Source organism: Xiphophorus maculatus, chromosome 1 (assembly GCF_002775205.1).
Source record: "Xiphophorus maculatus strain JP 163 A chromosome 1, X_maculatus-5.0-male, whole genome shotgun sequence".
NCBI classification, from domain to species: domain Eukaryota; kingdom Metazoa; phylum Chordata; class Actinopteri; order Cyprinodontiformes; family Poeciliidae; genus Xiphophorus; species Xiphophorus maculatus.
In genome coordinates this window covers 30,056,802-30,068,132 of record NC_036443.1, presented here as the reverse complement: position 1 = coordinate 30,068,132, position 11,331 = coordinate 30,056,802, and the positions used below count along the sequence as shown (strand labels likewise).

Genomic DNA, 11,331 nt, shown 5'->3' with positions numbered 1-11,331 from the left:
GGGGTTTTATTATGCTGCCCTTAAAGGAAGTTCTCTGAATCACGCTAGTGTCACTCAGGACCGACCAAACCGGAACAGCGGCGCATTCCGAGGAGTTTCTGTTTACCTGTCCGTCAGGTGCGGATCATCCAGCGGCGCGGCTCACCGCGGGGCGCCAAGCGGCTCCAGGCCGTTTCCTCGGCAGCGATGTGTGACTGTCTGATGGCGTGTGTGCGGCGGCTCCTCCCGGAGAAACCGAACCACGGAGACGGGAATAACAAGGTGGATGCTGACGGTAAGAGTCAGCCGGTCAGCCCGCCGCCGCCGCCGCCGGACAGGCCGGAGAGGCCGTCGGAAAACGCCATCTACACCGGGATCTGGCCGTTCGACGCGCGGCACCGGGACGAGCTGTCCTTCCAGGTGGGGGACCTGCTGGAGGTCATGTGCCGCAACGGAGACTGGTGGACGGCCAGGAAGATCGAGAAGAACGGGCGCATCCTGGGCACCGGGATAGTTCCGCACAACTACCTGGCCAGAGCGGAGTCCCTGCAGATGCAGCCGTGAGTACTTTCCACATCACCATCACCCACGGGACGCATTTACAGCTGAGAGCCCGGAGTGACAAGCAGCCGTCCAAGTAAAAAGTTTACTCAGGTTCTCCGGGCGCAGCTACTTTCTGATGGTTTCAACGAACCAACAGCTGTTAAATACAGAAAATGGCATTTAATGAAAACTTTCCACTTTTTTTGGCGCCTCCTCTAACACGACGCCCGCAAACAGTGCCTTTTGTTTTTGCGTCACTGCAAGAGCTAACTGATCAAAACATTATGATATTTAACAATTACATCATAAACGGACCAAACGTTATGTGGACGTTTTGTTATTTTAGACAAAAAAATGAAAATAATTCATATAAATGACATAATTGCAAAATAAAAAAATTTCCAAATCGATTTCCTTCAGTTAAAAATTGATCAAACTTGAACAAAAACGGCCAGAATGTCTTAAAAATTAAATAATCAGACGGACCAAAATATAAAGTTATGTGGAAATATTGTTATTTTTATACCGAAAACTAAAATAATTAATTTGAATGAAATTACAAAACAAAATAAGAGCAAAACACAATTTTTAAAAATCTTTATAAAACTTATTAAACCAACAAAAACAGCAGGTGTGTGTGTGTGTGTGTCTGCATCTGGTGAAGAAATCCAGACATTTTACTCCAGTAAGAGTGGCAATACTTCAAAATAAAATTACTCAAGTAAAAGTATGATAAGTATAAATTAAGGTAATTATATTTATATAGCTCATTTTCAGCAACAAGGCAGTTAAAGTGCTTTACACAAATTAGAAGGAAATACAAACAAAACAACAAAAAAAGACAAAAAGGTAAAAGTACAGCGCAGTAAAAATACATTTTCCAAAAACTTACTAAAGTAACTATCAGCATCCAAATCTCCCTTTAGCATTCAGGATAATAACATTTTATTTTCTTTATTATCTGTTCATGTACAAAACAAGCCTGATTATATCTCAGCATATAATCAGATTAAAAATCTGGTACTGAGCTGAAACCTGCAGACTAGCAGTGATATTTATTCCAGTCCAGATGTTTCCTCTGTGATCGGATCAGAAAACAGGAGTTAGTTACTGCCAACTTTCTAGAGAAAATAAGGAAACTTCTGAGTTTGAAAAGTTAAAAGTTTGCTAGAAAAAAAGCTGAAATTTTGAGATTAATCTCAGAAATATTCTAGAAATTCTGACTTTTTTCAAAAGAGAAAAGAAAAGAAGTTTTTACTTTTTAACTTTTAAACTCAGAAATGTTCTTGCTGTTTTTTTATGTTAATCTCAAAACTTCAGATTTTTATAGTAAACTTTTGACTTTTCAAAGTTAGAAAATTTATTTCTTGAAAATTTTCTAGAAAAAACAAGAACATTTAAAAGTAAAAATAAAATTGCTTGAAAAAACTCAAGGAAATTTCAAGGACATTTTCAAATTTTCTGAGTTTCAAAAGAAATTTTACTTTTTAAATTTTCTTGATTTTCTAGAAAATTTCTGAGATTAATATAAAAATTTCAGATTTTTTTTGGCGGACATTTCCTCCTCTGTTTTTCAATATTCTGACTCTTTGTGAAGAGAAAACATTCAGACCTGAATGAGTCTGTGGAAAAGTTTTAAGGGTGTAAATACTTTCTGATGGTGCGAGAGCATCGCTGTCACCGTCTCTCCCAGAGCAAAGCATGATGGGACTGCAAGGCAGTAAATTAATAACCAGCAGCCTGCGACCGAAAGCAAAGTCCTGAAACTAATCTGGCTCCGAGTTCCCTATCATAAAATGTGAGGTTCCTGTTATGAGGAAGTAATTTAGCCGTGGGATTCAGACGTTTAAATCACCTGAAATCTTTACGCCAAACACCTAAAAATGCTCCCAGTTCTGATTGATCAAATCTAACCTAAAAATGTCCAAAAACGACTTTCAAATTGATGGTTTTGGACAGTCCTGATATAAAAGGTGTACACCTTTTCTCTTTTTTAACCTCACTTTTTCCTTCCACTCAACTTTCCCGTGGCTACAGCTCTCTAACCTGACAATCAGAAGTGTCTCCATGTTGTTATGAGATTATTTTTGGTGCTTAATTAGCTTTAAATCATAATTGTTTGCTACTTTGGACTTTCCAGAACCTTACAGTGTTTCAGAGCTGATGAAAATGTGACCTAAATGTTTTCTCCAAGGCATTAGAGCAGAAACTGTAACCTCCTGTTGAACACTGTAAAAAATGCCTGTCATGCCTTGCATACCAGTGTGATTCCAGTCTGATGAGTTACTCTCCAGTTCATGCCAACCCAGCCACTGGGTTCGTTTCACGTCGGTGTCTCTTGTGGTTTGCGGCTCCAGAATTGAAAGTGCTTGACCGGGTTTTCCCAGAAGCAAGCGGGTTTAATCGCCGTTCCTGGAAAAGGTTCAGAAACTTTGTGAAACTGGTTGTTAATGTTTAGTTTGTGCTAAAAATATGTTTCAGATGATTGAAATAATCTTCACGCTGGCAGAAATATTACGGTTTAACATTTCAACAAACTGTAAAAAATACAGAAAAACTCAAACTTTTAGTTAGTGGACAGATGTTTTTATTAATGTTTTATGCTGCAGCTGAAACAATTAATCTGATTAATCTGATTAATCATGATTAACTGGATTAATCTTGATTAATTGGATTAATCTTGATAAGGCGATTGTTGAAATGATTGTCAATAACCCTGTCACAATAAGAAATAAATCAATTAATCTCATGAAAAATTAAAACAAATTGCATAATTTTTTTAACCAACAGCTGGATGATAAAAGTTTTCAGTCTGGTGTTTTGGTCTCAACCAGCTTCTTTTTGAAGGAAATGTTTGGTTACAGAGACTTCATAATTCATTTTATTTGTTTTTTCTGTTTTTGTTTATTTATTTTGGATATTTAACATGTTTTCCAGTGTTAAATATTCATTAGAGTTTAAAGTTTATTACTATTATGCCACTATCACTATATTATTTGAAAATGGTGTCAAAACAACAATATTATCGTTTATTGCAATAAATTCTGGGGCAATTTATCGTCCGGGAAAATTTATTAATATAACTGGCCTAATTACTACTTTAGTGATCAATTAATCGTTAATTTGAGTATATACATTCAAAAATCTGCCATTTCCTTAAAAAATAAAAATAAAACACGCAGAGTTGTTATAAAACAAAAACGGTACAAAAATATATAAATATTGCATTTTAGATGAAAAACCATCTTTGTTTATAAATATGTTGTGGGATAATTTTAGCTTCACCTGGTTGAAATTCTGTAAGATTCTCCTATAAGCACATTTAGCTGTCCAGTTGTTAATGGATTAATTGGTAAAATAGATCAGCCCTGCACTGTTTAGTTAGCATCATTAAGTTAGCATCAATAAACTGATGCTAACCAAAGTTTAGCTGCAGATAAACTTTGTTGGACAGTAATTATTGTGATAATAAAATAGTTGCTTTGACACCATTTTCATGTAATATGATGATAATACCAAACCAACTAATAAATTTGAATTTAGTAAAGAACTCTTAAGTCGGTTTTGTCTCCATCCAGATGGTTTTTCGGGACGATGAGTCGCTTCGAAGCCCAAAACATCCTAATGGAGCCAGCAAACGAGGACGCCTCTTTCCTGGTTCGGAAAAGCGAGAGGGACAGCATCGGATACGTTCTTTCAGGCAAGAAAAGAAAAACTGGGCTTTTGATTTTACAGCTGACTTCCTGTTTTATGTTGGGGTTAGCAATCTGAACATTAGCTTAACTGCTATCTGGTTGATGCTCTTTCCTCCAGAAGATGGTCTGTTCTTACTTATCCATGCAGGCAGCTAATGCTAACTAATATTTAGTTTAGCGCGTTAGCCTTCATGCTAACTTTGAAAATGTTTAGCGCACTTAGCTTCCCGTGATTCTATTGGATAAATTCCAAAGGGTTAATTTACTTTGCTGTTTTTTTAAGGTTTCAGTGGAATAAAGTTTTAGTTTTGTTATCAACCTTAGAATTAGCAAAGTGAAACCTTTGCTATTAGCACTTTAGCTAATTTTAAAAATGTTTATCATATTTAGCTTATCATACATACATTTTTCCAGATAAATTCAAAAGTGCTAATTTACTTGGATGCTTTCAGTTGAATAAATTATTAGTTTTGATTTTCACCCTTTCACAATTCTGCTGATAGCAGAGAAATATCTTTGATTAATGCTTTAGTACTTTTGCTAACATTAGCATTTAGCACATTTAGCTTCCCCTAAATTACTTTTTTTGGATAAATTCTAAAGTTTTGTGAACTTTCAGTTGAATAAAGTTCAACATCTGTGTTGAAGTATCAACTATTAAGATTTCTTCAAGCAATTAGACGCTTATGTGCTCTTATTTTGAAGTGGCTAAAGATTGTTTGCACAGCAATTGTTTCCTCTCTCCTTGTTTCCTCTTTTTCCACTTTATTTCAAACTAACATACAGACAGTAAAGAGCAAGACATAGAATTACATATTTAAGGGAATTATTATGTAGCTTATGTCAAAATTAAATTGGTGCTCAAAGGTTGCAGATATTAGCATTAGCTTCTGGTAAATATGGTGTTGGTGTAGCGCTTTAGCATTAGTGGAACTAATGTTTACAAGTAGAGCTTTAGGGTTAGCGCAGCTAGCTCTTTAGTTGGCGCCGCTCACCACTGCATGCAGGATAGTGTGTGGAAGCTGCTTCATCCGACCTTCTTCAGACCAGACTTGTATTTTCACATCTTGTTTTTTTAGACTTTACGACTCTTTCCACTTCTGCTTCAGTCTCACCGTGTGTAAATCCTTCTGCAGTGAAATCCGACAATGCAGTCCGGCACTTTCGCATCCTACATAAAGAAGAGAGTTTTTATGTGGAGCAGACTCAGAGGTTCAGTTCTCTGGCTGACCTGGTGAACTACTACTGCGAACACAGCCTCAACGACATCGTCTCTCTGGGGAATCCGTGCAACAAGGTAAAAAGGTGAAATGAAAGCATTTCCACCCGCAGCCATGAATATCTTCTAAAAATATTTGTTTCCGGTACCAGAAAAAGCCAAACATCGAAGATATCAACCACTTGCTGGATGATTGGGTTCTCCCGAAAAACGAGTTCACCATCGAGAACCAACTGGGCAACGGCTGTTTTTCACAGGTCTTCCGCGGTCGCTGGAAGAACCACATCAACGTGGCCATTAAGGTCTTGAAAAATGGTACGTAGTCAACCAAACCGATAAACTGAAGGCTGGTTTTGGGAAATGCTGTTGGAGAAAAAGGTGGTGAAGCAGGGGGACCCAAAGTGGGTCCTTGAGGCCCGGCATCCTATATGTTTTAGTCTCTCCCTGGTTTAACGCACCTGGATCAAATGACGGCTCGTTAGAGGCCTAAGAAGAACATTGACCTGCTGAAAGGGTTGTTGATACCAGGGAGAGAACTAGAACGTGCAGGATGCCGGCCCTCCAGGACCCACTTTGGGCTCCCCTGTGGTAAAGGGATTCACGGGGGAATCCCTTTACAGCAGTGCTTCTCATTTCCAGTCCTCAGCCCCCCCTTGCTCTGCATGTTTTAGATGTGCCTCTATTCCAGAACAGCTGATTCAAGTGATTGCATGACCATCAAGTGCTGCAGAAACCTGTTGATCACCCATAGATTCAATCCAGGTGTGTAGCAGAAGGGAAACACCTAAAACATGCAGGGCAGGGGGGCCTGAGGACCGGAACTGAGAAACGCTGCTTTACAGGGACCTGTATGTTCAGGTCTGAACACCGTTTGGCTTCGTTCACACAGCAGGCAAATGCAACCAAAAATCACTACTGTTGCCTAAATGCATTTTTATCACCCAGAAATTGACCAACTCTGATCGATTCACCTCCCAAATCAATAAAATCAGATGCTGTTTCCAGATGTGGTACTATTTTTTATACTTATTTGATTTCAAAGCCATTTTTCTGAGGGACGAGCCCAGAAAGGGAAATTTCTACTGTTTTACCGACATTAATATCAATATTTAGTGTTTTAAACCATAATGACGCATCATCTAAGTGCTGTTGTGAGGTAATCAGTTTCCACTCAAATACAAATAATCAAACATCCGGAGATATTTTTAGACAGATATGCAACGTAAAGGACCAAGTATTGATCCTTGTGGGATCCCATTTCTGATTATTATTTTAATGTTGATGATGAACATGAACTATAAATGCAAAGTTATTGCAAAATTTACAGAAAAAGATCCAATTTTCTTGTTTTCTTCTGTAGAAACTCAAACATCCTCTGGGTTTTAGAAAATAGAAACAAAATAGCTAAAAATAATCATAATCTGTGTATCTGGTTTTTACATTTCCAAAAACATTTCAAAATGAAAATAGTTTTGCAATAAGTTATTCTGCTTTTAATACTCGAATGAAAAAACATAAAAATAAAAAATAATAAAAAATCTGCAGTTTGATCTATGATTCAACTACTAAATCTAAAATAAAATGTTTTTAATTTATGTTTTAATTAACAAAGTAAGGAGGCATTTCGCAAGTTTTTTGGATGGCAACAGATTGTTTTAACTACCAGGAAGAACAAATATAAATAAAGAGAGGATAGTTTCAGTCTCTGGCTTCTCTGAACTTTTTAACGTCTGTTTATATCTGTTCCCTTTTTCACCAGACTCTGTAGACAACGCAGAGTTTCACAGGGAAGTTGAAATCCTGAAGAGGCTTCACCATCGTCACCTGATCTCCCTGTTCGCCATTTGCATCGAATCGTCGCCGTATTACATCATCACCGAGCTGATGGAGAAAGGCAGCCTGCTGCAGTTCCTCAGAGGTAAACCTGGTGGGATATCCAGGAACTTTATTTAAAATGGACCGTTATTTAAAAGAATTGAAGGTTCCTGGGATCTTTGTAAGAGTATCAAACCCAGATTACCATCCTTTGGTTTCAGGGAAAGAAGGACAAAATCAAGACACTGCATCTCTGATTGACATGGCATCCCAGGTGGCTGATGGGATGTCGTACCTGGAAGAGCAGCAGAGCATCCACAGAGACCTGGCAGCTCGAAATGTTCTAGTAGGAGAAGACTACATCTGCAAGGTGGCCGACTTTGGGCTGGCACGACTCGTCAAGGTGCGTTGGTCAACAGGAAGTTGTTTTGTTGGTTGGTTTGAATTGAATTCACAGCTTTTGAGGATCAAATGTTTTTTGTCCAGGAGCCATTTTACATCTCGGAAGAGAAGAAGATTCCCTACAAATGGTCGGCGCCTGAAGCCATCAGCCACGGGAAGTTCTCCATCAAGTCAGACGTTTGGTCTTTTGGGGTTTTGCTCTATGAGATCATGACCTATGGAAGTGTCCCATACCCAGGTCAGTTCAGCAACCTGCTTTTTCATATTTACGGTACATCCAGCCCTGTTTGGTCCGCTTTAATCCAACTCCGGTCCGTTTGCGTAGAAAGTCCGGTTCGTTTTAGCAGGTGTGACCAAAATCGCTAACTCTGGTCTGCCTACAAACCTCGGCCTCTGACCAATGTGAACTCAGGTGCGATTCAAAGGCACATGTGAATGTCAAGCGGACCAGAAACCGCTGCGAAAGCAGGCAGTGGACTACAGCGCAGGGCATTCTGGGTAAATACAACCAAAACAAACGTGTTAGCTTAGCGCTAGCTGGAGATGGGTTTTTTTTTTTTTTTTTACCAAAGACAAAAGAGAAATCCTACAACCGCTAAAATCTGATGCCACTCCGTCTTTTATTTTGGGAAGAAGGAAGTTGCACTTACATGAGCATGGTTGACAGCGCTGATTGGTTGTTTCTAACCAGGAGCGGTGTATTTCTGCAGATGGCAGTAGAACCACAGGGTGATTTTTTCACAGATTATCCGTCTCATATCCTACTGTCAGGACAAAGTGACACTTTGAACAAAGATATAAAATATTTATATATATGTAGTGCAAATTTAAAACCTAATCATCTGATGAAGTTCTTCCAGCCGCAAATAAAAATAACAACTTATGAGCCGTTTTAGTCTCTTAGCTTAATTGACAAATAAAAAGCTTTTGCTAAAAACTGCAAACATTGCCACCGAGAATGAAGGACGTAACTGTTTCTCCTGTCTGAGTCTAACGATTAAATGATGTTTTACAGGAAATATCTGTTATTTTTAGTTGTTTTGTTTATTTATTTTGGGTATTTAAAATGTCTTCCAGTCTCATTTTAATAATCTTCAGAAGTTAAAGTTTTACTGATCTTTGAAAGGATGAACTTTGGTTATTATACAAATGGTTTCAAAATGGAAATCTTTCCATTTTTCACAATAATTTAATCGCTGTTCTCTCTGTGGGTCTAATTATGTCTGAATTCCTCCGTATTTTCTGCTGTTTATGTTTCTCATTCATCATTTACAGCTCACACCAAACCCTGGAAAAGTTTACACGTTTCTGAAACTCAGACCCCTGCACTAATTTAATGCTTTTTATTCCGGTAAACCATATTCCTCTGGTAGTTTGTGACACAGTCATCCGAAGCTTTAAAATGTGTTTTGATGTTTCAGCAGAAGAGGGTCAGTGGTGAAACTATGACCACTGAGAACCTGTGGAGTTCATGTCAGCGGCTGCTGTGGTTAAAAGCTATCGCATGTTTGAGTGAAGAAATACAAGTTGCATCTGTTCCAGACGGCCGTTTCGCAAACTAACATCAACTAATAATACTTGCGTGTCACATAAACTATAAAACATGGCAGGTTTCATGCAGTTTAGCTCAAATCAGCTTCAGTTAGAAACTAGAGATCAGGGTGAACTCTGACCTGAACCTTCAGGGCCACATAAAGACGGTTCCAAAGTCGGCCTTCTGTCACCTGCAGGACATTTCCAGGATCAGAGGATTAACGTCTCAGCAGCAGAGAAACTCATCCAGGCTTTTATTTTTAGTCCCATTGATCAAAATAACTTTTTGACTCAACAGAAAGAATTTGAAGAATAAATAAACAAAATTTTGACAAACTTCAACTCTAGAATATTAGAAGAAATATCAAATTTGTGACTGTTTGGTGTTGCTGTAATGATATGAAGCACTTTGAACTGCCTGTTGCTACGCTAATAAACCACACCGCTGCTGTAAGGCGTTTTATTTTCGGGTTCTGCTGCAATCAGACGTGCAGAAACATCAGATATCTTCACCACTTCTGCTTTCTCCTTCCTTCTCTTTCTCTCTCTTCTTCCAGGCTTCAACAACCGTGAAGTTTACAACAAAGTCAAGAGCGGCTACCGGATGGAGGCGCCCAACAAATGCCCCGGCTTCGTCCACAGCATCATGCTGAAATGCTGGCAGGAGCAGCCAGGGGACAGGCCGACCTTCAAAGATCTCAAGGACATGCTGGAGAGAAGCTCCTATGAGCTGGAGTCGCCTCCAGGGGGCAGCAGGGAGCAGTGATCTGCATACAAACATGGCCGCCGCTGTGACAGAGAAGTGAAATACGGTAGTTTCACAGCCAAAACGGAGACTGGACGGGCCGCTTTTACAGCTTTAAAGACTCTTCACATCATCACAGCAAGAACAGAATCTAAACCAGGGGTGTCCAAAGTACGGCCCGGGGGCCATTTGTGGCCCTCAGAACAATTTTGGGCAGCCCTTGATTATTATTCAAGACTACTCTAAATTTGAAGTTTTTACTGAGGCCAGGTTGTTTAAAAAAGATACAATTAAAATCTTAAAATGGATTTTAATTGTATCACCCAAGTTTTTGCTTTGAATTTAATGTAATTTATTAATAACAGGTACAAAAGCATCCAGTGGCATAAACAAAACCAAAGACATAAAAACAAATATAGAAAAAGAATCTGAAATATGGTTTGTTTTAAATATGGCAAACATGCGAGATCCTTTTTGAAACTGTAATAATTGTCAACAGAAATCTGACAATCAAAAACAAAATAGTTTCTTTTATTTTTTATTCTGAGCATTTTAAAATACTCAACATGTTGTGACCCTTTGAACAGTTTCAACTTGACTTTTATGGCCCAAATATCAAAAGTTTGGACACCCCTGATCTAAACTTTGCTCAGAAGGTTACTGAAGGTGCAACTTATTAATAAACTTTTACACTACTAGTGGAGATGTTTAAAAATGTGCAATAGGGATGAAGTGTGTCGTCCAAAAGGGATTAATTTCTCTTTGTGTCTTCGTTCCTACAGAGGAAACTAAATATTCTGGAGCTCATGTTCAAGTCTCATTGACAGGTTTTAGTGAATATTACAACTTTCAGATTGTGAAATAAATTTGAATATCAAGACAATCTGAGTTGCAGACAGTTTTAAAGCAACCAGGCTTAAGTCCAAATTTTCCCAAAACTTCATTTTGTGCCAGAGTTGAACTCGGTGGTGAAATCTGGATGATTCTCCTGCTGTGTAGCTTCAAGAGTAACTAACATCTAGATCCACTTTTTTTAAAGTTAAAATGTCTAAATTTGTCATTTAGGGCTCTATATTTATGTTTCTGTGCAAATGTTGACATTTTTATGTAATAAAATAATAATAATCCAAAACCGTCTCGGTGCTGCCCTCTCTGGGTTGAATGGTGGCCACTGCAGTTTAATGTTCCTATTATTTCCAGCTTGATTGATGTTTATGTCACACAGTGGAAATTTACAGCAGCTAAATGTGTTGCTTAAAAAAAGTGGCTAAATATAGTAAAAACAGTCAAAGTTGTTTTTCTGACCACACCCACGTTTAGCCCTGAACGTGGCCACGCCCCCAGAGTCTCATGGCTCCGCCCACTTGAAATTCATGTCAGGGGGCGGGGCTTTGCGTTAA

General features: G+C 38.5%; 1 protein-coding gene across 1 annotated transcript; it reads left to right on the top strand.

Annotated features, from left to right (window-relative positions):
- ptk6 (protein tyrosine kinase 6) lies at nucleotides 1-11,026 on the top strand. The gene is made up of 8 exons (XM_005801928.2): nucleotides 1-539; nucleotides 4,101-4,222; nucleotides 5,354-5,514; nucleotides 5,589-5,751; nucleotides 7,196-7,354; nucleotides 7,473-7,654; nucleotides 7,738-7,891; nucleotides 9,744-11,026. The coding sequence occupies exons 1-8, from the start codon at nucleotides 187-189 to the stop codon at nucleotides 9,950-9,952; spliced, it is 1,503 nt and encodes a 500-aa protein (XP_005801985.2). The 5' UTR covers nucleotides 1-186; the 3' UTR covers nucleotides 9,953-11,026.
- The last annotated feature ends 305 nt before the right edge of the window (nucleotides 11,027-11,331 follow it).

Coding starts and splice junctions, on each gene's coding strand:
- ptk6 (XM_005801928.2), top strand. CDS start 187: ATGTGTGACTGTCTGATGGCGTGTGTGCGGCGGCTCCTCCCGGAGAAA. Junction 7,355..7,472: donor CCTGCTGCAGTTCCTCAGAG/GTAAACCTGGTG, acceptor CTTTGGTTTCAG/GGAAAGAAGGACAAAATCAA. Junction 7,892..9,743: donor TGGAAGTGTCCCATACCCAG/GTCAGTTCAGCA, acceptor CTCTTCTTCCAG/GCTTCAACAACCGTGAAGTT.